The 24,732-nt window shown below is 55.7% G+C and overlaps 2 protein-coding genes across 23 annotated transcripts in view; one reads left to right on the forward strand and one right to left on the reverse strand.

The window, feature by feature from the left end:
* The first annotated feature begins 506 nt into the window (after positions 1 to 506).
* Positions 507 to 17,762, forward strand: NT5DC2 (5'-nucleotidase domain containing 2). 5 transcript variants are annotated; one of them, XM_082348202.1, is made up of 16 exons: positions 508 to 838; positions 3,626 to 3,650; positions 12,439 to 12,593; positions 12,993 to 13,177; positions 13,360 to 13,434; positions 13,700 to 13,755; positions 13,897 to 13,990; positions 14,192 to 14,320; positions 14,433 to 14,493; positions 14,577 to 14,679; positions 14,808 to 14,909; positions 15,117 to 15,198; positions 16,867 to 16,953; positions 17,049 to 17,189; positions 17,274 to 17,338; positions 17,423 to 17,762. In XM_082348202.1, exons 1-16 carry the CDS (start codon positions 607 to 609, stop codon positions 17,682 to 17,684), a joined length of 1,854 nt encoding a protein of 617 aa, XP_082204328.1. In that variant the 5' UTR covers positions 508 to 606; the 3' UTR covers positions 17,685 to 17,762. The 5 variants fall into 5 exon arrangements, with proteins under 5 accessions (XP_082204330.1, XP_082204328.1, XP_082204329.1 ...); XM_082348204.1 differs by lacking the exon at positions 14,192 to 14,320 and having other exon boundaries at positions 507 to 838; XM_082348203.1 differs by lacking the exons at positions 3,626 to 3,650; positions 12,439 to 12,593 and having other exon boundaries at positions 509 to 838; positions 13,897 to 14,041.
* The window catches only part of STAB1 (stabilin 1), an 88,924-nt gene continuing 81,850 nt past the window's right edge, over positions 17,659 to 24,732 (reverse strand). For 11 of the 18 annotated variants that reach the window (XM_082348073.1, XM_082348079.1, XM_082348078.1 and 8 more), the window contains 26 exons: positions 24,559 to 24,633; positions 24,184 to 24,306; positions 23,820 to 23,867; positions 23,530 to 23,607; positions 23,266 to 23,412; positions 22,697 to 22,837; positions 22,535 to 22,594; positions 22,043 to 22,219; positions 21,873 to 21,959; positions 21,597 to 21,746; positions 21,440 to 21,496; positions 21,152 to 21,353; positions 20,630 to 20,779; positions 20,436 to 20,540; positions 20,182 to 20,289; positions 19,908 to 20,101; positions 19,670 to 19,814; positions 19,456 to 19,589; positions 19,202 to 19,367; positions 19,017 to 19,126; positions 18,804 to 18,923; positions 18,567 to 18,716; positions 18,384 to 18,488; positions 18,155 to 18,301; positions 17,950 to 18,066; positions 17,659 to 17,866 (listed from right to left, as the gene is read on the reverse strand). In XM_082348073.1, coding sequence (XP_082204199.1) covers positions 17,798 to 17,866; positions 17,950 to 18,066; positions 18,155 to 18,301; positions 18,384 to 18,488; positions 18,567 to 18,716; positions 18,804 to 18,923; positions 19,017 to 19,126; positions 19,202 to 19,367; positions 19,456 to 19,589; positions 19,670 to 19,814; positions 19,908 to 20,101; positions 20,182 to 20,289; positions 20,436 to 20,540; positions 20,630 to 20,779; positions 21,152 to 21,353; positions 21,440 to 21,496; positions 21,597 to 21,746; positions 21,873 to 21,959; positions 22,043 to 22,219; positions 22,535 to 22,594; positions 22,697 to 22,837; positions 23,266 to 23,412; positions 23,530 to 23,607; positions 23,820 to 23,867; positions 24,184 to 24,306; positions 24,559 to 24,633 — 3,165 coding nt within the window. In that variant the 3' untranslated portion in view covers positions 17,659 to 17,797. Of the gene's footprint in view, positions 17,867 to 17,949; positions 18,067 to 18,154; positions 18,302 to 18,383; positions 18,489 to 18,566; positions 18,717 to 18,803; positions 19,127 to 19,201; positions 19,368 to 19,455; positions 19,590 to 19,669; positions 19,815 to 19,907; positions 20,102 to 20,181; positions 20,290 to 20,435; positions 20,541 to 20,629; positions 20,780 to 21,151; positions 21,354 to 21,439; positions 21,497 to 21,596; positions 21,747 to 21,872; positions 21,960 to 22,042; positions 22,220 to 22,534; positions 22,595 to 22,696; positions 22,838 to 23,265; positions 23,413 to 23,529; positions 23,608 to 23,819; positions 23,868 to 24,183; positions 24,307 to 24,558; positions 24,634 to 24,732 lie in introns of those variants that run through there. The other 7 variants (XM_082348080.1, XM_082348074.1, XM_082348077.1 and 4 more) reach the window with 6 other exon arrangements.

Consider the following 24,732-nt stretch of genomic DNA (forward strand, 5'->3'; position numbering starts at 1 on the left):
GCGGGGAGCGCGCGGGAAGGACTCTTTATCCGCCAGAGACGTGAGTGAAACCGACCGGTCTCTGGTCCGCGAGCAGAGCCGTCAGGGGAGAGGGGCGGGGAACAGGACCCCCGCTGCAGGACTGGGGGAAGGGGCAGAGGATCTGAGGTCAGGAGGACAGGAGGTGGGGGAAGGGGCGGGAGGACCCGGGAGCAGAGGGGGAGACAGAGGGCCGGGGGGCCGGAGTGGACCCGCCGCGCTCTGGCCCTCTCCCCTCCGAGCCCTGGCCGTCCGGAGCCTCGCGGGGACGGCCTTTCTTAGGCCCTCCAGCCTCCCTAGGGGAGGAAAGAAGGAGCCGCCATCGCCGCCGTAGATTCCGAAGGGGGGCGCAGAGTCCTCCTGGGTCGCTCGGGAGACTGGGGGAGGGGGTCGGGGAGCCTGCCCCGCCCCGTCCGGGACCTCCCGCCCCCCCGGGCATAGGGACGCTCCCATTGGCGGTCGGGCTCCGCGCGCCGCGCCCATTGGCCGGCCGCCGTGAGGAGCACGCGGCCACGGTGGCGGGCGCGCAGTAGGAGGGCGGCGGACGGGCCGGAGGGCTGAGGGCAGCGCGGGCGGCGCGCAGCGGGCATGGCGGGTGTGGGGCTGCGGGCAGCCGCTCGGCGCTACCTACCGCGCCGAGACCACGGCGGGCCGCGAGCCGCCTCGTCCTCGCCCTCCTGCCCTGGTTGCGGCCCCCCGGGTCCCGGCGCCCACTGCCCCGGCGCCCCGCGCTCTGCGCCTGCCTCGGCGCCCGCCGGCGGCGCCGAGCCCAGCGCACACCTGTGGGCTCGATACCAGGACATGCGGAGACTGGTGCACGGTAGGTGAGCCCGAGCGGGAGGAGCGCCGGGGGTGTAGCCCTCTCGGCGGCACACGCTAGCCTGGGCGACGGACCGACGGACCGAGTTCCAGGGCACCGCTCCCGAGTCGTCCCGGGCTCCGCTCCTCGGGGGAAGCGCCGTGGTGGGGCTCGCCGGGGCCCCAGAGCCCTAAGGCCGGGCAGCCCTTCGGGAGGGACTCCGGCGGAGGGTCCTGGGGGCTTCTGGGGACGCCCGGAGGCGGGCGGGTGCGCGGTTTGTTCCTCTGCTCAGTGTTCAGGAGCTCGGGGTTCCCGTAGCGGCCGCCGGAAGGCGGGCCCCGCCGTCTTTCCTCAGGGTCCCGCCTGTTGGGAGGCCGAAGCGGAAACGCCCCCAACCCCTTGTTCTCTTCGGGGCCCTTAGTTGGGGCGGGAGTACTGGGGACAAAGCCAGCCAGCCGGCGGCGCTGGCCGGAGCGGGCTCCTAGAGACTCCCGACTCAAAAGATGCCAACTAGACTTTTCGGACGCCTCTAGATTCCGCCCTGGAGTCTCGCGCTCTCAGCCCAGCAGAGGAAGGCGTTGTTTGGAGAAACGACACCAAGTCGCCCAAGTTCCCTGGAATCCAGAAGGGTTGCTGCTTCCTTGGCCAGGGCACTTACTCTATCCTCTCTCCCTCTGCAAAACGGGCAGATGAGGCCCCAGGGCACCCTGGTGAGGCCAGAGGGCTGGATATTTGTTCTGGTCTCTGGGGCCCTGCCTCTAGCAGACAGATGTGGTTGGGTCTTGGCCCTATCTCTGACCAGCTGGGTGGCGCTCAGCAAGCCTCTTCCTCTCGGACCCTCAGTGTCTTACATCGGCAAACACAGTACTGGGGCCTCTGTCACAGGGTTGTGGTGCTGACTCGGAAAGAGGCCAGGAAGGGACAGGGCAACTTCAGGAGGAGCCCTTCCGGTAGTGACATAGCTTTTGTCGTCTGATAAGACAAAGTGGTCCTGTCTGGAAGATTCCAACTGCCTGAACGAGGGCTTCCACTCCAGCTGTGTAGAGACCTGGGAGTAGTGTGGGTGGACAGGACTCACATTTTGAGGAGCTGAAGGCAGAATAAGCCCTGAGGAATGGTGGTTTTGAAGCCCTTGGGCCTCTATCAGGACCATCCCTGCCACCCAGTGGACAGGGCATACATGGGGTGCCGTTTAAGGAGATGTCTTTGCTCTGGGCCTCGAGAAGACCCTTTGTAGAACAGCCTGAGAAGCCTACATTGTAGGTGTGGGGGAGAGACATAGGGAAGTCTAGTGGGCTTTCTCACTCAGGGCCCACTTGGATCTTCAGATCTTCACAGAGACCCCCCCAAGCTCCTCTTGATGTGATAAGGGCAAGGTCTTTTCCAAGATGCCATAGTGAGTGCCAGGATGGACCAGCCTTGCACCCCTGGGTCCTAACTATCCCCTCTGGCTGGGTTTTCTTGGGGGAGATTCTGGACATTGAGACATGCTGATGCCTGTGGACAAAACTTTGCCAGGGAGCCAGGCCCCAGGCCAGCCCCTCCCCCGCAGCCTCAGTGTGGTGACACTGGAAGGCTAGGCGGAGGGGCAAAGTGATTGAGGCAGGTAGGGTGACCTGAATTCAAATCTCAACTCCATGGCCTATTGCTAGATGGTTTGGGGCAAGTGACTTTACCTCCCTGCGCTCCAGTTTCTTCCTCTGGATGATGGAGGAATAAGTGTGATCACCTCATGGGATTAGAGTGGGCTCTAAGGCACCAGCAGCAGCTGGGAGGATGGCCCCCACAAGTGAGTCTCACGGCTGCCATTGGGAGGAGTTGGCCTGGAAGGTGGGGGCTGGACAGTGAGACCAGTGAATTTGGGAGGCTGGTGCAGATGGAGGGCATATCTCCTCACCTGGCCCCATGCACCACCACAGACCTATGGAAGAAACTGGGGCCCTCTGGCCCCCAGAGCTATGGTTTTCTCAGTCTAGAAGCTGGGTCAGGAGGCCAGGCCTGTGGGCTGCTTCCCCATCCTGCTTTGTTCCTGGGAGGGTTGTCCATCCCTGGGAATATCCTCAAGGGCAGAGGCGAAAGCCTGGATTTGGCCAGAACTCAGTGCCAGCAAGGGGCTGCACAGCCAAGCAGACCCCTGCCCTCCTGGGGAACTACTTGGCTTTGTGCTGAGAGTCACAGATGGCACCCAGGAACTCAGGACCGTGGGAAGGGACATCTCAGAAGCAGCTTCATAGAGAGCTGATGTCAGCTGTGTCTCATGTGCACCCAGGTGAGGAGTGTTCCATCTGCACCCATGAATCTGAAGCAGCTGCTCTTCCAGGCCTAAGGGCCACCAGAGGAACCAGCCACACCTGTTCCCCCACCCACACTCTGTACTTGTCTCCAAAGGAAAGGGGATGGGTGTGGAGCCTGTGTTCCAAAGGGACCTTTGAGGCAAATGTCTGCTCCATGGCCACGGGCTTCTGCTTCAGGATCACAACTTGTTGTGTCTGAGACAAAAATTAATTCCCTGGAGGCCTGGGCTGTTCGGGCCTCAGCCACAGGCTAGAGGTCTCAGGAACGGGGCCACCTGGAGCCCCTGCAAGGCAGCGTGCTGTGTGTACACCTAGTCCTGCCTGCTCCCCTCTGATTCCCTGCAACCCGTTTCCTTGAGGGAAACTGGGGACAGGGAAATGCGGGCTCCAGAGGTGCATTGCCCATTTAATCCTACATTTGCCACGGGTCCAGGTGGGAATGCTGCCCAGAGCACGTTCTGTATGACCCTCTTTTTAATTTTGTAGGTTGATACAATTTTTATTCCCCCTTTAGAGACAAGGAAACTGAGCCCCAAAAGGTAAGGTGTGGTAATTTTCCTGAGGTCACAGCCATGCGAGGGAGGGCTCGGTCTGCTCTCTCTGACCTCAAAGCCCATGCCCTTTCCCCATCCACCTCCCCCACTGCACAGATGGGGAAACCAAGGTAGATAAGCCTGGGAACCCTCAGCCCCTAGGGAGCAGCCAGGGGATTGGGGTGGCTATGACTGTATCCTCAGAGGAGAGCAGCCTGAGTAAGGACCCAGAACCCACCACATGTCCCACCTGTCATAATTAGCGATGTTCCCTGCCTAGAGGTGATGCTGAAAACTCGGCCTCTGTGCACCAGTGCTGAATCAAGTCTCGGAGACAGAGTTTCAGGTGAAGTAGAAGAGAATGGCTTTACTGCTTTGCCAGGCAAAGGGGGACACAGCAGGCTCCTGCCTCAAAACACTATCTCCCAACCCAGGAGGAGTTGGTGAGTTTTTCTAGCAATGGTTCAAGGGTGGGGTTGCTGATAAGATTAGGATGTGAGCAAGGTCTGCACGCCTTTAATCTCATCTCAGGTGATCTCCTAATCTTGATGAGCTCCTCTGGTTCCTCAAATCTTGCCTCAGGTGGTTTCTTGGCTGCTCCTCCCTTGTCTCTGCATCCTTTCCCTTCCTGACTAACAAATGTTCAAATCTGCCCTTTGGAACCCAGGGAAGGTCATGGAGGCTGGAGTCTGTTCCCTACAAACAAGAAACGGGGGACAGAAAGGCTTCTGTGCCCAGGAGCCCCACAGGGTCCTGCTTGGTTTCACTCCCCCCTTTTCTTTGATACTCCTCAGTCTTGAGGAGAACAGATGTTGGACAAGATAAGGAATAAGCGTTTTGGATAGAAATGTTAATCATAAACTTGGCAGAGGGACTCGGTTTTAATCCCCGCTTCAATTTTATCTTTCCCCAAATCTTTCAGGGTACAGGGTGATGGCCACTCAGGCTACTTCCTGCTGAAATGGGGCATAGATACCAAATTAGAAATATTAGAAGGCTTCCCTGGTGGTGCAGTGGTTAAGAATCTGCCTGCCAATGCAGGGGACAAAGGTTCAAGCCCTGGCCCGGGAAGATCCCACATGCCACGGAGCAGCTAAGCCCATGCACCACAACTACTGAGCCTGAGCTCTAGAGCCTGCAAGCCACAACTACTGAGCCTGCATGCCACAACTACTGAAGCCCATACACCTAGAGCCCGTGCTCCGCAACAAGAGAAGCCACCACAATAAGAAGCCTGTGCATTGCAATGAAGAGTAGCCCCCGCTTGCTGCAAGGAGAGAACGCCTGCACACAGCAACGAAGACCCAACACAGCCAAAAATAAATAAATAAATAAATTTATTAAAGAGAAAGAAAGAAAGAAATATTAGAAATACTTGAATTCCTAGTCCTGGATCCGAGGAGTCCTGTATGATTAAGATCTCAATCCCTTAGTCCGCCATTTTGGTGCAACAGGCCCAAGTTAAAGGTAAAACGAGTGACAACTGGAACTTTAGTAGATGGTGTAGATCTCATTTCCTTAGAAATTCAGGAGAATAAATCGGAAACCCAGTCTGGAACTGGGCTGTTGTAGCCAGTTGTTTCCAAACAATTCCCTGTAAGGGGGAAAACTCACCAGGTCAATCCTGAAGACCTGGAAATAGGAAGCTCACCACATATCCAGCAGTTAGAATTATCAAGAGAATCAGCATATGAATCTATAGTTTTGTGGGGAAAAGTAAAAGGTATGAGAAAGAATAAGAAAACAAAACTTCATTCCACTTGTTGGAACAAATACTTAAGGTTTCCCAAAGGGTGAGATGTCCACTTCTTAGGAGTCTTGTTTGCTGGCTGTAGGCAGGCGTGGCTGGTCAGTCTCTGGTGATCATTTTACTCTAGTGTGATGTACCCACGGTTTTACTCCATCCAGTTTTAGAGAGGTATGAGTGGTAAGAAGAACATCATAGAGTCCCTTCCATTTCTCTTCAAGCTGCTGCTCAGGTTCTTGTTCTTTCCACACTTTCAGCAGCACCCTGTCTCCTGCTTTGAAGGGATGAAAGGGAGCTTCCAGGCGAGGGGGAGACCTGTGAGACACAAATCATGCATAGCGGTTAACAATTGACCAATCTGTTGTACATACTGCTTTATTTATTTATTTGAAGTATAGTTGATTTACAATGTGCTAATTTCTGTTATACAGCAAAGTGACTCAGTTATACACATATATATATATATATTTTTTTTTTTTTTTAAGCTGCATTGGGTCTTCGCTGATGTGCGCGGTCTTTCTCTAGTTGCAGTGAGCGGGGGCTACTCTTTGTCGTGGCATGCAGGCTTCTCATTGTGGTGGCTTCTCTTGTTGCAAAGCACGGGCTCTAGGCATGTGGGCTTCAGTAGTTGTGGCATGCGGGCTCAGTAGTTGTGGCTCATGGGCTCTAGAGCGCAGGCTCAGTAGTTGTGGCGCACGGGCTTAGTTGCTCCGTGGCGTGTGGGATCTTTCTGGACCAGGGCTCGAACCCGTGTCCGCTGCATTAGCAGGCGGATTCTTAACCACAGCGCCACCAGGGAAGCCCTACATTTTTTTTATAGTCTTTTCCATTATGGTTTATCCCAGGAGATTGGATATAGTTCCTTGTGCTATACAGTAGGACCTTGTTGTTTATCCATTCTTTTTTTTTTTTAAGATTTTTTTTTTTTTTTTGATGTGGACCATTTCTTTTTTTGAGTCTTTATGGGATTTGTTACAGTATTGCTTCTGTTTTATGTTTTGATTTTTGGCCATGAGGCATGTGGGATCTTAGCTCCCTGACCAGGGATCAAACCCACACCCTCTGCATTGAAAGGCAAAGTCTTAACCACTGGACTGCCAGGGAAGTCCCTGTTCATCCATTCTAAATGTAACAGTTGCATCCAGTAACCCCAAACTCCCAGTCCATCCCTCTGCCTCCCCACCTCCCCACCTCCCCACCTCCCCCCGGCAACCAAAAATCTGTTCTCTATGTCTGCGAATCTGTTTCTGTTTTGTAGATAGGTTCATTTGTGCCCTATTTTAGATTCCACATATAAGTGATATATATGGTATTTGTCCTTCTGACTTAGTTCACTTAGTATGATAATCTCTAGTTGCATCCATGTTTGCTGCAAATGGGATTATTTCATTCTTTTTTATGGCTGAGTAGTATTCCATTGTATATGTGTACCACATCTTCTTTATCCATTCATCTGTTGAACGTTTAGGTTGTTTCCATGTCTTGGCTATTGTGAATAGTCCTGCTGTGAACATAGGGGTGCATGTATCTTTTTGAATTATAGTTTTGTCTGGGTATATGCCCAGGATCGGGATTCCTGGATCATATGGTAGTTCTATTTTTAGTTTTCTGAGGAACCTCCACACTGTTTTCCATAGTGGCTGCACCAACTTGCATTCCCACCAAGAGTGGAATTCCCTTTTCTCCGCACCCTCTCCAGCATTTGTTGTTTGTAGACTTTTTAATGATGGGGATTCTGACTGGTGTGAAGTGGTACCTCATTGTAGTTTTGATTTGCATTTCTCTAATAATTAGTGATGTTGAGCATCTTTTCATGTGCCTACTGGCCATCTAAATGTTTTCTTTGGAGAAATGTCTATTATGGTCTTCTGCCTGTTTTTTGATTGGTGGTTTTTTGTTGTTTTTTCTTTGTTGTTGTTGTTTGTTTTTTGGCCGCACTGTGCAGTTTGCAGGATCTTATGTCCTCAACCAGGGATGAAACCCGCACCCTCAGCAGTGAAAGCGCAGAGTCCTAACCACTGGACCTCCAGGGAATTTCCTGGGTTGTTTGTTTTTTTGTTGTTGAGTTGTATGAGCTGTTTGTATATTTTGGAGATTAACTCTTGTCTGTCGCATCATTTGCAAACATTTTCTCCCATTCCGTAGGTTGTCTTTTCATTTTTTGAGTGGTTTCCTTTGCTGTGCAAAAGCTTGTAAGTTTCATTAGGTCCCATTTGTTTATTTTTGTTTTGGGAGACCTAAGAAAACATTGGTACGATTTATGTCAGAGAATGTTTTGCCTATGCTCTCTTCTGGGAGTTTTATGGTGTCATGTCTTACGTTTCAGTCTTTAAGCCATTTTTAGTTTATTTTTGTGCATGGTATGAGGGTGTGTTCTAACTTCATTGATTTACATGCAGCTGTCCAACTTTCCCAGCACCATGAACTGTTTTTCTTTCTTTACTCTTAGGAGCCAAGAATGGTCTCCTGTATATAATTTCGTAAGGGCTCAATCCTCGCCTGCTTCTAGGGGCCACCCATATATGGAGGAGAGCAATCGGCAAGCCCTTGTTCTATTTTAGATGAGTTTCCTGGCATAGCTTAGCAAAAGTTCTTCAGGGTGTGATTCATCTTCTTAGCCTTTCTTATAGATTGGCGTCTCCATGCTGAGTGAAGTTTCCATTTTATACCTAAAGCTTTATTTACTGTTTGTGTTATTTCTGCTATGAAAGCAGATCCATGGTCACTCTGAATAGTAGAGGGAAGGCCGTACCTAGGAATAATGTCCTTAAGAAGAGCTTTTGTCACTTCTGATACTTTTTCTTTAGCCAAAATCTTGTTGAAGAGGGTGGGGGAGTTTTTAAATCCTTGTGGCATCCCAAGTCTGATGTAGCTCAGAAAATTCAAGTTCGCAACAATACAGGAATATGTCCGAAATCACATACACAGTGGTCAACTAGTTTTACCATAGTTACTCCATTTTGACTTTGAAATGCACTCCCCTCCTCAGTGTCAAAGCAGATGTACAATGCGTGTCTGAAAGGCTACAAAACAGGCCTTTTTTTAAGGTTAAACCATGTATAAGCCAGTGACTTCCCCACACCTCAATACATGCAGATTTTTTTCATCATTTTCCCTCTGATTGCAAATCTTTCAATAGAAAGCATTGATAATCAAAATAGCTGTCCCTCAATGCCGGGGTGATTCAGCTGTTTGACCTGGTTGTAGATCATATCCCACCATGTTAGGCCTCCTTTATATTTGCCTAGTTAATCCACACTGGGGGAAAACTGATCAGGTATCGTGAACAAGCTCAGAGGTATGTTAATGAGGAAACACTTTATAGGACATATATTTTATCATTTATACCCAATTGTCACACAAGCATTGTACATGTGCCTTAAGCAGTAGACCCAGCTCAGTGGTATGATATGAAATTTATGAGAGACCTGTATTTATCAAAAGGTCCTCACATAAATCTTGAAGATGAAGCACTTCTGCAAAAGCATCAGAGTACAATAACTGTCTATAAATGACAGAAGGACTTAAAGGATGCAGTTAAACAAAGATGAATACAGATCACTTAAAGGCAAAGGAACTCACAAGCTGTTATCAAAAGCAGTATTTCAAGAAAACTTTAGAGGAAGAAACCAAATCCAGTCTTGTCCCAGCCCACTCCCAACAAAATTCATTTACCCAAATAAATTTCCTTTTCCTTTTCCGCAGACCTTCTACAACTTTCTGTAAACATATTTTGCCCCTTTCTTTTCCATTCAAAATCAACCAGCTCTAGGGCAAAAATCACTTTTTTTTTTTTCCCTTAGGAAAATTCAGTGCCATTCCTCCTACCATCTTTTGTTCAAAACACACAACCTACTTCCCTTAAGCAACCGTGAATTGTCTTCAGCACTCTGTAGATTGATAAACATAAATACCAATAATTTCCAAAGACATGTGCTTTCTTTTTTTTAAATATTCATTCATTCATTTATTCACTTATTTATTTATGGCTGCGTCGGGTCTTAGTTGTGGCATGCGTGCTCTTCATTGCGGTACGCGGGGCTTCTCTCTAGCTGTGGCACGCGGGCTCCAGAGCATGCGGGCTTAGTTGGTTGCCCCACAGCATGTGGGATCTTAGTTCCCTGACCAGGGATCAAACCCGCATCTCCTGCATTGGAAGGTAGACTCTTAACCACTGGACCACCAGGGAAGTCCCAGACATGGCTTTCTTATACAGAATCACAGGGTGGCACCAAATACCTTTAGTTCCTAAATACCTTTAGTCTCTCTGCAAAGGGAAGCCAGTATTCAGTAGTTAATGTTTCAGTATCTCATTTTACTTGGAAATGGCCTACCTATTCAATAAACTTCCATCATTTAACTTAATTTAGCACAACTCTACAATTTTAAGTTACCAAGCATCTGGAGAGATTATTCTTAAGTAGACATTCCTAAAATACTTCTTCTTAAAGAGTTTACCCAAGAACTCTTAACCTCGTTTGCTTTACTTAACACTGATGATTCTAAAGACATGTCTATATTAATTAAACCAACAAGCTTAAGCTACCTTCAATAACAGATATCAATTCAGTACTGAATATTTCCCAGATCGTGTGGTCCAAAATTTATATTGGCCAATTTTTTAGACATTTAGATTTAACTTGTAAGCTCTTACTTTTAAGTCAGTTAAACAGAGCTCATTTACAAGTTAACTTCTACATAAAGACAGAACCAGAGATCTCACAGTTTTTCCACTTGAGTTTAATAAGGCCTTCTTTCCTCTGCCCTTTTTCTTCAGTCTCAGGAACTAGAGATGGTCTAGATAACATGTGTTCCTGAGGACCTAGGCACAGGGGGAAAGAAATACCAATTCCTTTTCATGGGAGCATAGCTGAAGAGCTCCCAGTTTTGTAAAAATACCCTAGGGGGTGTACAGAGATGGAACAGAACTCTGGGCACCTATAACAAGGCTAGTCCAAAAGGGAAAATCCCAACCAACATTCCTCCACAGGCAAAGCCCCACACAGTAGGGAAGGATACACTGATGTTGTTGTCACACGTGAGCCCTGTTATTCACGACAGATGTCTCAACCGGTCAGTGCAAGTACTGACACACACACATACAAACAACAAACATGGTCCCACAAACAAAAGATCAGACAAGGTGTAGCCCAAAGATTCCATTTCCACTCCCAGACAGAGAATTCAAAGTGGCTCGCAATGAGCAGGCAGAATTTTGCCACCCTGCACAAGCCAGAGTGGCTCACCCCAAAACAATACACACAAAAGCACAAACGACAGATAAGCTATGGCCACACAGAAAATCAGAGGAGGTGTAGTTTAAAAATTATACTTCCACTCCCAGACAAAGGTTTCCAAACAGATTGGCTCAGTTCTTGAAAAAGAACAAACCCAGAGTTGGCTCTTGGAAAGCCTGGAGCAGCTAGCCCATATGGAGTGGAGAGAATTCCCAGCCTTTCCATTCCTGTGACAAAACGATTCTAGCTGAAGAATAGAATAATAATTTAGGCTACCATACAAAGGCCACCTCTCCTTACTTTTAAGAATGTACGTTGGCCAAACAGAATTACAATAGAATCTCATTCTTTTTAGTCATAGGTTGATAGCTATAGGTTGACCAGTCTGCCAGAATTTTCCCCAGGGGACTATCAGATGGAATCAAAGAAGAAGCACTTCCCATGTTTGATTGAAAGAACACTCACGCCCAGACCAAGAACAAACCAAAATCCTAGCCAGCAACAGAAGCCTCAAACCAAAGAAACCAAAAACCCAAACAGAAACCAAAACCAAATGGGCTTCCAAGTCCCACTTAGCCCGTGACCTCTGCCCAAGCGGCACACCTCTCAAATGGGATTTCCTGGAATGGAGAATCCCCCAAATGGGAACCAGGGTTCCCCCAAATGGACAGGGTCAAAGTGGCCTCGGAGTACACGCTGGGGGACTTCCCCAAACGCTAGCCGAGGTGTCGTGACATCTCAAATGCTACTTTTCTGCTTCCTCAAAATAATTCCTTGGAGTAGGAAGTCCAGGGTGGTCCAGGCAGGAGGAAGAGAGGAATGTCCTCAAGGCAAAGATGGCCTCCGCAGCCGCTAGGGTGGTCCCTAGCGGGACCACTCTTCCACTGTCTAGTCCCACCTCGGAGTTCCAGCTGCCAGGATGGCCGATGGGGTATGACTGGGGCTCAGCCCTCCCAGGCAAGGGTCCTAGGTGATCTGGCCTCTAAAGGAATTCTCCAGCCCTCCACTCTTGAATGAGGCTGGTATGGAGAAAATCTTGGAGCGTCCAATCAAGCCAGGGAACCTTCCCCCCCACCCCAGGACTGTCCGCGAGTCAGCCCCATGTTGGGCGCCAAATTTGTTGCCAAAAACTCAGCCTCCCTGCACCAGTGCCGAATCGAATCTCGGAGACAGGGTTTTGGGTGAAGTAGAAGAGAATAGCTTTATTGCTTTGGCAGGCAAAGGGGGACACAGCAGGCTCCTGCACCAAAAAACTATCTCCCAACTGGGGAGGAATTGGTGAGGAGTTTTTTATAGCAATCTTTCAAGGGTGGGGTAGCTGATAAGATTAGGGTGTGTGCAGGGTCTGCACTCCTTTAATCTTGTCTCAGGTGGTCTCCTAATCTTTTTTTTTTCTTTTTTTTAATTTATTTTTATTTATTTTTGGCTGCACTGGGTCTTCATTGCTTTCTTTAGTTGCGGAGAGCAGGGGCTACTCTTCATTGCGGTGTGCAGGCTTCTCATTGAGGTAGCTTCTCTTGTTGCGGAGCACAGGCTCTAGGCACGTGGGCTTCAGTAGTTGCAGCACGCAGGCTCAGTAGTTGTGGCGCATGGGCTTAGTTGCTCCATGGCATGTGGGATCTTCCCAGACCAGGGCTCAAACCCGTGTCCCCCGCATTGCATTGGCCGGCGGATTCTTAACCACTGTGCCACCAGGGAAGCCCTGGTCTCCTAATCTTGATGAGCTTCTCTGGTTCCTCAAACCTTGCCTCAGGTTGTTTCTTGGCTGCTCCTCCCTTGTCTCCTCATCCTTTCCCTTCCCTACTAGCAGCTGTTCAGATCTGCCCTTTGGAACCCAGGGAAGGTCATGGAGGCTGGAGTCTGTTCCCTATAAACAAGAAACGGGGGACAGAAAGGCTTCTGTACGCAGGAGCCACACAGGATCCTGCTCGGTTCCAGGGGCAGTGAATGTCATTACATGGACCGGTGAGCAGCTGAAATCCGATTAGAGGGGCCTCACTGTGAGACCTGTGGCAGGTGCACAGAGCTGGGGCCCTGAGCAGCAGTGGAGCTACCCAGTACCCCTCACCTTGATAATGTTCCTAAGTCCCAACCCCAGCTTCAGGCAAGGTGGAAAGTGTCAGAGCATAGCCAAGTGTCCCATGAGGCTTAATGAGAGTCTGGAGGAGGCATGGCTCAGAGCAACTGGTAGGCTGCAGGCGGTGGTATAATCCAGGACCCATAGGGTCCTTACCCCACCCATGTGACCCTGGGCGAGTGACTTTTCTCTGAGCCTCAGTTTGACCTTCTGCTGCATTGAGCTAAGAGTACCATTTTAGGGTGTTTTGTGATCATCCTCATTATACTTACACCTCCTTTCTCTAGACCTCCTGCCTCCGGAGGTCTGCAGTCTCCTGAACCCAGCGGCCATCTATGCCAACAACGAGATCAGCCTGCGCGATGTCGAGGTCTACGGCTTCGACTATGACTACACCCTGGCCCAGTATGCAGACACACTGCACCCAGAGATCTTCAGTGCTGCCCGTGACATCCTGATTGAGCACTACAAGGTGAGGCCAGACAGGTAGGGGTCCCAGGCCCTGGAGACCAGTGGGGCACAGCTTGGCCTAACCCCAGGCCAGATCATGGGGCGCCCCTGGATGGGTGGCTGAATTGATCCCCTGAGGCAGCTGCCCAGCCAGCAGGTCTGTCAGTACCGCTGGCTCGGGCCTGACCTGATTTCCCCTCACAGTACCCGGAGGGGATTCGAAAGTATGACTACAACCCCAGCTTTGCCATCCGTGGCCTCCACTATGATATTCAGAAGGTGAGTGGCTAGACCATTGACTCGCTGGCTCCTCCTGACTGGATGTATATCAGACCTACTTCCTTAGCCGCCTGTCTCCTATGCGGGCGGGGGCGGTGCTCATCTTTCTACTCCCTTGGCCTCAGAGCTGTAGCTTCCTCTTGGCGTGCACATGATAACCCTTGGTACCATCCAGCTGGGGCGTCGGCATGGGGGCTAGCAAAGGCTGGCTCAGAGCTAATGGCAAACTCCTTCATTGCCCATCTTACTCCCATGGTGCCCTCAGAGTCTTCTGATGAAGATTGACGCCTTCCATTATGTGCAACTGGGGACAGCCTACAGGTCAGTGCTGACCTTGCCCTGACCCCACCCCAACCTGCTGCTCCAGGTCCACACTGTCCTGCGTCACCCCACTGTCCCCCACCCTACACCGTGGCCCGGGCTCAGGACCACTTCGGACTGGTGATCTCTGCATCCACCCAGGGGCCTTCAGCCTGTGCCAGACGAAGAGGTGATCGACCTATATGGGGGCACCCAGCACATCCCACTGTACCAGATGAGTGGCTTCTATGGCAAGGTACTCGCTCCGTCTGCCACTGCCCAGGGCAGCCAGCTCCATGACCTCACGGTGGGTGCTGGCTCCCTGGGAGGCAGTGCCCACACCCTGGTGGACCAGCCCTGACCCACAGGCTGTGCCCCTCCACCAGTATCCCAAGACAGATTTGGAGCTCTTGGGTCTCCAGAGCTGGGGGTTGCTGAGTCAGTGGTCCTTCCTCAGGGTCCTTCCATCAAGCAGTTCATGGACATCTTCTCGCTGCCAGAGATGGCACTGCTCTCCTGCGTGGTGGACCACTTCCTGGGCCATGGCCTGGAGTTTGACCAAGCACACCTCTATAAGGATGTGACGGTGAGGGCACTAGGCCTGCCTCCCAGTGTGGCAGGGAAGGTGAAGTCCAGCCACAGCAGGGCAGGTCCTCCTGGGCTCCACTGTGGCCTCACTGTCCCTCCACTGCCCCCAGGACGCCATTCGAGATGTGCACGTGAAGGGCCTTATGTACCAGTGGATCGAGCGGGACATGGGTAAGGGGGGATGGTTGCCTGCTGCGGCCTGCCTGGGCAGGGTGCAGGGCTGGCCCTCACAAGCTCCCATCTCCCCCCATTAGAGAAGTACATCCTGCGAGGGGATGAGACATTCGCCGTCCTGAGCCGCCTGGTGGCACACGGGAAACAGCTGTTCCTCATCACCAACAGTCCTTTCAGCTTCGTGTGAGCACCCCCGTGCCCCCCAACCCGTGGGAGGAGGGAGCAGGGCAGGGGCCTGAGTTGGGGTGGGCAGGCCTGGAGCCTCCCTCAGACACCTGCCACCTGTCCCACTCTGTCCCACCCTTGCCCAGGGACAAGGGGATGCGGCACATGGTGGGTGCCGACTGGCGCCAACTCTTCGACGTGGTCATCGTCCAGGCAGACAAGCCCAGCTTCTTCACCGACCGGCGCAAGTATGGGCCTGGCAGGGGCGATGGGCCCAGGGAGCGGGGACTGGCCTCTGCTTGCCGCCCTGTGTGCCTGGGGTGGGGGCACCCCCTTGCTGATGGGCAGGTGAGCAGGTGGGCCTTTGCAGAGTGGGAGGTGTCCAGCCTGTGGTCCTGCCACAGACTGGAAATCAGGCCCTTTAACCCCACCCTAGGCCTTTCAACCCACCCTAGGCCTTTCAGAAAACTTGATGAGAAGGGCTCACTGCATTGGGACCGTATCACCCGCCTGGAAAAGGGCAAGATCTATCGGCAGGTGAGAGCCATCTAGGTGGGAGTTGCACCTGGTAGGGATCCCAGGGCCCAGCCACGGCCCCAGGCTGTGGCGGGGCTGCCGCATGGCCTCTTGGGCCCTGACCAGCCACCACACCTCTGTTGTGGCTCTGTCCCCTCACAGGAAGTGGCTCCCAGGGCCTGCAATTGGGCCTCTCTGTGCTGTGCTTTCCTCGTCTGTAAAAGAGGTATAATACTCTACTTGAGTGGTGGTGTAAAGCTCTTAGATTGTTCGGGCATTTGCCAAGTGCCCAGTAAATGGCCCTGGTTTCGCTTGGGGCTGAGCACTCTGCTGCAGCCAGATGAGCCTGGTGGGGGCAGCGCACAGGCCTCTGAGGAGACCCCTTTCCTGGCTGGCTAGGAAGATGAGAAGGGGCCTTGTGCTTGGTGGGGAAGTGTCAGGTGGCTGCGAGCAGGAGGTGATGAAGGCATTTGGCTCTGGATGGAATGTGGAAATCCTGGCTGAGCTGGGCTTCTTGGAGATGGAGGTTCCAGAAGCTGGGGGCAGGGAGGAAGCCAACAGTCGGGCCAGTGACAGCCACAGGGAGCAGCCTCGGGCCGCCTGGTGCCAAGGTCCCAGCCCTTCACCCCTGCCGACTACTCAGCCTTCCACCCTGCTGGCCCCCAACTGTCTGTGGCCCCCTTGGGCACCAGCTTTTCCCCTTGGCTCTGAGGCTGATGTTACCTGTTGTCTTGGCATCCTGGCTGAGCCTGAGGAGGGTCACGCATCTTTGTGGGGAACACTGATTTTTCTTCTCTGGCAGGTTTTAGACTTCTGTATGCCCGATGTTCTGAAATTTCATTGTGTGCGTGGTTCTCGTCTTCCTTTGCTCTCCCCTCCCCGTCTCCTGTTGCTGGAACCTCAGGCTCCCTCCTGCCTGACTTGGCACGTCCTCAGCGCTCCACCCGCTCATACTTCCCTCTTGCTCTGGGTCCCCTGCTCCTCACCCTCTCTGCTTGAGCTTATTATTTCAACCATAAAGTCCTTCACAGCTACCTGTTTCCCCCATGGCTGTCACCTCCCCAGGCCTCTCACACCCGCAGACTGCTTCTAGTAACTCCTTTTTGCTGGGTGTATATTCTTCTCACTTCCGGGCTGTGGGCGCCTGCCCTGCGGAGGCTGCTGTACTTCGTGCTCTGTGCCCCCCCCCCAAACCCCTGCCCCAGTTTCTGCTCCCCTACCAGCTTCCTCTGCTGTGCTCGAGCCTGGCTGTTTTCATCTCTTCTCCAGCTTTGGCGCAGGAGGGGCAGGCGGCCTCACAGTGAGGACTGCCATTGGTCTGCTGGGTCCCTCTGGGCTCAGGCTGAGGTGGCCTGCTTGCTTCAGGGCCCTGGGGTCACTGCTGCAGATTGTTTCCCACAAAGAGTGGATTCAATCCCTAGCTTGGGTGGGTTGTGAGGGCACGGGGAGTGGAGGCCCAGGGCACCAGGCCAAGCCTATAGGAGACCTTCATGCCCCAGGCAGACCCCCTTCCGGAGCCTGGAGGGGACAGCGAGGCCACGGGAAAGGGCAGCCCAGCATCCGGCTAGAGGGGCCTTGCTGCCTCTGGGGATTAGGGATTTGGGAAGACTGGTGGAGAATAGCCCTGGGGGAGCCCCCTCGGCACACTGGGCTTAGCCCAGTCCCCCCCGCCACCCAATCTCTTCCCAGGGAAACCTGTTTGACTTCCTGCGTCTGACGGAATGGCGAGGCCCCCGTGTGCTCTACTTCGGAGACCACCTCTACAGTGACCTGGCGGTGAGGGCGGGAGGCGGGGATGGGTCGCAGTGGGGAGGGGAGGGGGGCCTCCTGGCTGGCGCTGAGCCCTGCCTGCCCTGCACCCTGACCCCCAGGATCTCATGCTGCGTCACGGCTGGCGCACAGGTGCTATTATCCCCGAGCTGGAGCGAGAGATCCGCATCATCAACACGGAACAGTACATGCACTCACTGACGTGGCAGCAGGCGCTCACAGGGCTGCTGGAGCGTATGCAGGTGCGGGGGCAGCTGGACGTCTGCGGGGAGGTGGGGGGCCGCTGCCTGGCTGCACACGCCCAGAGCACCCCTTGTCTCCCCCAGACCTACCAGGACGCCGAGTCTCGGCAGGTGCTGGCCGCCTGGATGAAGGAGCGGCAGGAGCTGAGGTGAGTGAGTGGTGGGGCCTGGGCAGGAGCCCCAGCCCAGCCCCCTCAGGAGCCCCCCGTGAGTGCCCACATCTCCCTCCCCAGGTGCATCACCAAGGCCCTGTTCAATGCGCAGTTTGGGAGCATCTTTCGCACCTTCCACAACCCCACCTACTTCTCGCGGCGCCTGGTGCGCTTCTCCGACCTCTACATGGCCTCCCTCAGCTGTCTGCTCAACTACCGCGTGGACTTCACCTTCTACCCCCGCCGCACGCCCCTGCAGCACGAGGCACCGCTCTGGATGGACCAGCTCTGCACCGGATGCATGAAGACACCCTTCCTTGGCGATATGGCCCACATCCGCTGAGGGTACCTTTATTGTCTGGACCAGGCCCAGCCCCTGCTGTCCCACCCACTCTGGGCAATAAAAGCCGCCTCCCTCCTGCTCATGCCTCTGCTTCAGCACCGGCTGCGTCTGCGTCACTTGACCTCGAGGATCCTCTGGGTGTCAGGGAAGTCGTCCTCCAGGAGTGAGTCCTGAGGGGAGGACTGTTTGTTTGTTTGTTTGTTAGTGGCTGGGCCGAGACCAGGCCCTGGGTCCCCTTTCCCAACCCCCCAGCCCCCGCACTCACGTCAAAGGGCTCACAAAAGGCATCATGGCTACCAAAGACCGGGTTGGGGACAGAGACCAGGGTTGGGCTCGTCCCTTCCTGCCATGGGGAGAAGTCATCAGCAGCATCATCTTCTGCCTGGGGAGAGAGGTGAGTAGTGAGAGGCCTCAAGCAAGCTCGGTGGGCCCAGACCCCACCAACCCCATCAGCCTCCAGCCCAGCCTACCTGGAAGGCAGAGAAGCCAAAGCCTGCGGACCTGCTTCGGGCACGAAGGTAGAGGGCTCCGGCCGCGAGGCCAAGGAGCACTCCAGCAGCTACCACAGCCCCCGCGCCTGCTGCCACAGGTTGCGCCTCCGGGGCCACCACTGCCCGCTGCCAATGAGGAGAGCATCAGAGACCTGGCCAGAGTGGTCCCCTCACCCCTTGCCACTCTGCCTGCCCCTGGCCAACTCACAGGCTGCGGGGGTGCCAAGAGGGGGCTGGCCAGAGTGTGGATGATGCCGTTGAAGGCCACGATGTCCCACACGATGACGTGGCTAACCACAACTGCTCCTGGGACCTGTAGGGAGACCGGGGTCAGGCCCAGTGGGTGAGTGAGGGCTGGGGCCAGCAGGGGAGGGGCAGCCTCCAGACTCACCACAGGGGCCCGAGAACTGTTGTCAGGGCCCATGTCACTGATGATGAGGCTGAGGCCCGAGTGGGCGGGAAGCAAGGTACCCTGGCTGGCGTTGGTGCTCAGGAAGGTGGTATTGGAGGCGTGTAGCTCCAGGTCTGGGCCGCTCAGTGTCTGTGGGCAAAAGCAGGGCCTGTTGGCCTGGGCCAGCTAGAGGGAGCAGAGTTGGGCCCTGCTCTCCCCACACCCCCTGCTACTTACCAGGTTGTCCATAAAGCCTTCGTTGACAGGGACGAAGAGTGTCTTGTAGGTGAGCTCGTCGTCCAGGAAGTCCAGGAAGTCGAGACCCCTCGGGGTGGCATTGGCGTAGCCCAGTAGCATCTGGGATGGTGGGGACAGGGTAGTGGGTAGGCTCTCTCCACAGGGATCCCGGCTGTACCACCCCCCTGGTCCTGAGCCTGGGCCCCTGCACACCCCATAGAAGGTGGAGAAGTTGGCAGTGGTGGCCAGTACATCAAGCAGCTTCCCATTGCACACGCTGGCCCCATCGCCCACGAAGCCATCGCGGCATCGGCAGGCCACGTCTGCAGGAAAGGCAGTGAGTTAGTGGGTCAGTGGGAGAAGGCAGGGCAGAGGATGGGGCGTGGTGGTGGCTGTACCTTGCATGCGGTAGCAGTAGGCGTCCCAGCGCTCCGACAGGTTCTCCCGGGCACCCAGACTGACCACGCCCACCTGACCATCGCCACAGTCTGCTGCCGGGAAAACGACGGGATGGGCAGCCGAGCCATTGGCCAGCCAGCCCACAAGGCAGAGGTGAAGGCCCAGCTGTAGGGGCACAAACAGATGCTGAGACCCAAGGCCCAACTCAAGGGGCCCCCACAGGCTTGGCTCCAGACTCCTGGGCCCCACGCACCTGCTGGGCAGCAGAGAGCTGAGGGAGAGAAGCAAGGACAGCTCCTTGGGCCCCACAGGCTGCCTCGGCCTGTGAGAAATTCAGGCTGTAGGGGCCACTGGGGGCCTGGAGGTGGAAGACACCGGCTCGTTTTTCTGTGGAAGGGAGGGATGCACGGTCAGAGGGCCGGCACCGAGGTAAAGCCGGGGTGCTGGGAGAGGGCAGGGAAGCACACCCTGGAAGTGCAGGTCGGCGCACACAGCATCCACGTGACAGGGTGGTGGCTGGTCCAGGCAGCGGTCCACAGGCGGCTCAGGCTCCTCCAGGCACTGCAGTCCATCACCCACGTAGCCGGCGTGGCACGCACAGCGCCGTGTGTTCTGGACAGCAGAGCAGGTGGGCGCCCTTCAGGGACTGGGACAGCCACTCATTGGGGGACCCCCGCCCAGCTGCTTGGCTGCCCGCCTGCTCACCGGTCCAGTGCTCAGGCAGTCGGCGTGCTCGCTGCAGCCCCCGCGGTGGCCATCCTCACAGGGGTTGCGGGCCCGGCAGCTCCAGCCGTCACCCTCATAGTCGGGCAGGCAGGTGCAGGTGACCACTGTGCCTACCTGGCTGCAGTTGGCATGCTCGCTGCAGCCGCCACGCCCATCCTGGCACAGGTCTACCACTGGAAGCAGCGAGAGGGTGGTTGGACCAGGCGACAGGAGGGGAGGGGAGTGGGGCCTCCCACCTCACATTCCCGCTCACCTGTGCACGTGCGGCCGTCCCCTTCGTAGCCCAGGCTGCACTCACAGCTGTGGCCAGCGCGGCACACGGCCTGGGATGCGCAGGGTGGAGCACACACAGGCTGCAGCTCTGTCCCCCGGGGCCCACCCCACACATCCAGGTTAGTGGCTGCCCTCCTAGACCCCCTTCCACCTCAGTGTGCAGTTGGGGCATGCACTGGTGTGTGCAAGTGTATCCAAGTGTGCAGGGTGGGCACAAGCACAGGACCCACTCACCCAGCTGCACCTCACAGTGTGGCCCAGTCCAGCCCTCATCACAGAAGCAGGAGCCGGAGCCCCCCAAGCCCTCATCGCAGTGGCCATGGGAGGTACAGTTGCAGGCTGGGGAGAGGGACAGGCAGGATGGTGTCGGCACATGGACCATGGGGATTAGGGAGCAGGGCAGGGCAGGGTCGGGCAGGATAGCCTACCTTGGCAAAGGGGCCCAAAGGCACCCGGGGCACAGAGTTCACATGCCATCCCGGCAAACCTCGAACGGCACCTACAGTACCCGCTGCCGCTCATGCCGTCCATGCACGTGCCATGGCCATTACAGGGGCTGCTGGCACCCCCGGGGCAAGCTAGGGGTTAGGGTGGGAGAAGAGAGGTGGGGCCAGGGACTCTCATCAGGAACCGCACACATGCATCCCCAGCCCAGCCACACGGTCCATCTGCCCCCGAGCGGCAGCAGAGGCTCTTGCAGAAGCAGCAATCCACCCAAGTCCCCACGCCCTGGAGAACACCCGGACCCCAGCACACCCCACCAGGTCCTGTACCATCTACACACCCACCCCAGCTCTTAGAGCATTCTCACCTGGTAAGTTCCACTCCCCGCCCCCAGCCCCTGACCACCCTGACACCCTTTCTGAGGCACAGTGGCCAGAACCATGCCCTTGGCCACCTTGGGAGCTGGAGGAGCCAGCCAGCAGCATCCGCAGCCTCAGGACACTCACCTCGGCACTCACTGCCATAGTGACCAGGGCAGCAGCTGGGCTTCCAGGTGGTGGTGACACAGTTGCGGTAGCAGCCCCTGCCCAGGCCTTGGGGCTGACCCCAGTGGCTGGGCCGGGCCCAAACACTGCGCAGTGCCAAGGAGTGCAGCGGAGGAGACGTCCAGAACTTTGAGAAGTAGCGCCAGCAGGCTTCAGGGCTGCCCTGGGCCGAGAGGAACCAGGCTGCAAACCTGAGCTTGGTAGGCCCTGGGCCCTGCCCCCACCCCCACCTGGCTCCCAGCCCCTTACCTGCTCCTGTGAGCCCTCAGGACAGGGTGGTTCCAGCCCACAAATGCTGCAAACCTTCTGCAAGGAAGGGAGGCCAACACAGCAAGCTCAAGTGAGTGGACAGGACAGGTGGGCTTAGGCCCCTGCCTATCCACCTCTGGCCTGTGGCCTCCCTCACCAGCCACAGAGGCCGAGTCTCAAAGCGGTCACACCGGGCACCAAGGCCAGGTGGCTCCAGCAGCTGGTCAATGCCGTAGGCCAGGCCCCCCTCAAAGGGCAGGTGTCGCTGCACAATCCGGGCGTCCTCCTCTCCCACCGTGAGCTCACCCTGCAGGCGGAGGATGTGGAGTACATGGGGGGGGGGGGGGCGGTCACAGGTGTACTGCAGCCCACCCCCCAGCGCCAGGGCCCCTGCCTCCTGCTTCCCTCGTTCAAGCTTTCTCCCCAGACTCACCGGCCGGGCATGGCTGCAGGAGAAGGAGATGAGGGTCCCGTGCATGGTGCGCAGTGGGCCCAGGTTGGGCAGGTCAGATGCCAAGGCCTGAGCAGATGGAGCCACAGTTGGAGCTGGGAGGGCAGGCTCAGTGGCAGGCAGTGGGGACCAAGGTCTGGGAGTGCACCCACCTCGACGTTGCGGATCACGTGGCCCCGCAGAATGGCTGCCAGCTTGTCACGGTGGTCTTTATGGTATAGCCAGACCTGGCGATCGGGAGGCAAAGCTTGCAGGGCGGAGTCTGTGGGCCACAGCATTGTGAAGGGCCTATGGAATGAATCTCGAAGCAGGGGCAGCAGGCCAGCCATCTGGTAGGACAGAGGTGTGACAGTCAATCCCGTCAGAGGATGGTGGGCAGATGGAGGGGGCTCCAGGGACCCAGGTGACCTTCCCACCAGCCACATTCCTCTGTAGCCATCCCAGGCCAATAGACAAGGACATACATGCAAGTTGTCAGGTATGTGGGCACAAATAAGCACACCCTTGTGCTCACTGGGACGCTCATGCCCACAACTATGGCCTGTGCACAGAAAGGTGAGCACACACGTTGACAGTCGCCCGCATATACACACTTACACGTGCACATATGCACACACTGAAAGGCTCACACACAGGAGCAGTACCGTCACAAGGCCACTGAAGATCTTGTAACCGAAGCTCTCCGCAGCGGCGGTGAAGTTTCTCTGGGGACAGGCGCTCAGTGAACAGTGAGGTCAGGAGGGGAGGGAGGATCCCAGGCCCCTAGCCGCCTGTCTTCCAGCTCCCGGCCCACACCCAGGTCATACCCGCGGAATCGGGGCAGCGTCAGGCTCCCAGTGCAGCGCTTCAGGTGGCAGCAGGACACGGTCGATGAAATGCAAGACACCGTTCACAGCCTCATGATCGCTGCTCACCATGCGTGCGAAGTCATTGATGTATATGCTGCCCTGGGGGTGGGGCCGGGATTGAATAAAGCCAACTAGTGGGGTGCTCAGGGAGCTGTGGGTGGGGCCTGAGGTGGGAGTAGAGCCTGGGTTGGGTGAGTCTTGGGGCAGGAAGTGGGTGGGGTCAAGGCAGAGGGTGGGTCTTGCCTCCAGCCCAGGGAAACAGCCACCCAGGGAAACAGCCACCGGACTTGGCTGGTGGGAGTGGTGCAGACACAGGGCCAAGCTCAGAAGTCCTGAGCCCAGGACTGGCCCCAGGTAGTGGGTGGGGTCCGGGGACAGACTCATCTCCCTCTCATTAAAGCCGCCCTGGCCCTGGGAAGGTGAGAGGGTCTTAAAGGCATGGGGACAGGGCATAGGTGCGGGCCTTGAAAGCAGCTGAGTCCTTGGTCTGTGGACAGCCCATGTCGGGGACCAGGGCCTGGGCTCACCTCCCTCTCACTGAAGCGCAGCGGGTGCCCGGAGAGTGTGGTGGCATAGCCCTCCTCTAGCAGCTCCTGGCTTCGCAGCTGCCGGCAACCAGCCACGTGATAGCGGAACACAAGCTGGCGATTGGCACGAATCCGGGCCAGCTCATCCTGGAGTGGGAGTCATGAGGGCACAAGGGTGCCCTGACTTCCGCCTCTGCCCAGGCAGTGCCCACCCCCCAGAATGCCCATCCAGAATCCCCAGCCTTGCTCCAGGGGCTGAGTTACCTGCGACAGGTTGGTCATTAGATCTGCATGCGGCACAAAGATTGTGAAAGGCCCATTCCCCTTGAGCTCCTTGTATTCCTGGGGGGAGAGGGAAACAGCCTGGGTGGAAGAAGGGTGACCTGGGACCAACTCGAAGTTTCTACTGATTTTCTGGGAGAGACATAGACTCAGAAACCAAACCAGCCAGCCCTCTGACCAAATGAGAATATCATGGCCCAGAGACAGGTGGGACTTGCAGGTCAGAGAGGTCCAGGCTGGACCAAGGATGTGCAGGCCAGCTGGTTACTCACCAGGAGATGGAGGCTGAAGAATGAGGCATGCTTGTCCCGAAGGAGCTCCTGGATCAGGGGAAACAAGGATCAGCTCAGATTGTGGTTGGCCTCCATTCAGGGCTGGTGCCTGTCCCAGCACCTAGAGCCCAAGGTCTGGCCAAGGTAGAGATGAGGAAAGGAAAGCCAGGGTGGTCTGTGCTAGGATCAGGATTGGTTTCATGGATCATAACTGGGTCAGGCCTAGGTGGAGTCAGAGGTCAGGCTCAAGTCCTGGTCAGGGCCAGGATCAGGATCAAATCTGTGGTCTTAACCAATATCATGGGTCAGGCCCATGGGGGGCATTGCCAAGGCTCGGTCAGGGGTCCTACTTGGGCATCATTACCAGGCCGACTCGGGCACGGCAGGTGAAGCCATCACCCACAGTGTGGACTGCATCGCAGGTACACATCCTCTGGCCATCCCCTGTGCTTTTGCACACAGCATAGGGGCTGCAGCCTCCATTGTTCTGAGGCAGGGACAGGAAAGAGAGGCATCAGTGACTCCCAGGACTGCTGCCCCAACCAGCTCTGGGGAAGGGGCCATGAAGTTCCCTGGCCAACACCCAAAGCCCTGTTTCCTACTAATCAGTCAGACTTGACCTTGTGGCACAGGTGGCTCACCCCTCAGAAGCACTCAGGACCCTGCTGGGGGTGAGGAAGGCTGGTTCCCGCCCCAGTCCCCTCCCCCTGTGGAACTGGGTGTGACTTGGGGGCCTGACCTGGGAGCAGGGGTCCAGGAGCACACAAGTCCGGATGCCGTCCCCACTGTAACCCTCGCGGCAGCTGCAGGAGACCTGTCCCAAATCCTAATCAGTGGGGCTGCTGGTACCCAAGAGTGGGCCAGCGCCCTGGACGGAAGGAGCACCCCTCCCTGGGCCTGGTCTGAGGAGGGC

The sequence above is a fragment of the Balaenoptera borealis genome, assembly GCF_965194805.1.
Source record: "Balaenoptera borealis genome assembly, chromosome: 12".
Lineage (NCBI taxonomy): Eukaryota > Metazoa > Chordata > Mammalia > Artiodactyla > Balaenopteridae > Balaenoptera > Balaenoptera borealis.

Coding starts and splice junctions, on each gene's coding strand:
- NT5DC2 (XM_082348202.1), top strand. CDS start 607: ATGGCGGGTGTGGGGCTGCGGGCAGCCGCTCGGCGCTACCTACCGCGC. Junction 13,178..13,359: donor TCCTGATTGAGCACTACAAG/GTGAGGCCAGAC, acceptor TTCCCCTCACAG/TACCCGGAGGGGATTCGAAA. Junction 14,321..14,432: donor ACCTCTATAAGGATGTGACG/GTGAGGGCACTA, acceptor CACTGCCCCCAG/GACGCCATTCGAGATGTGCA.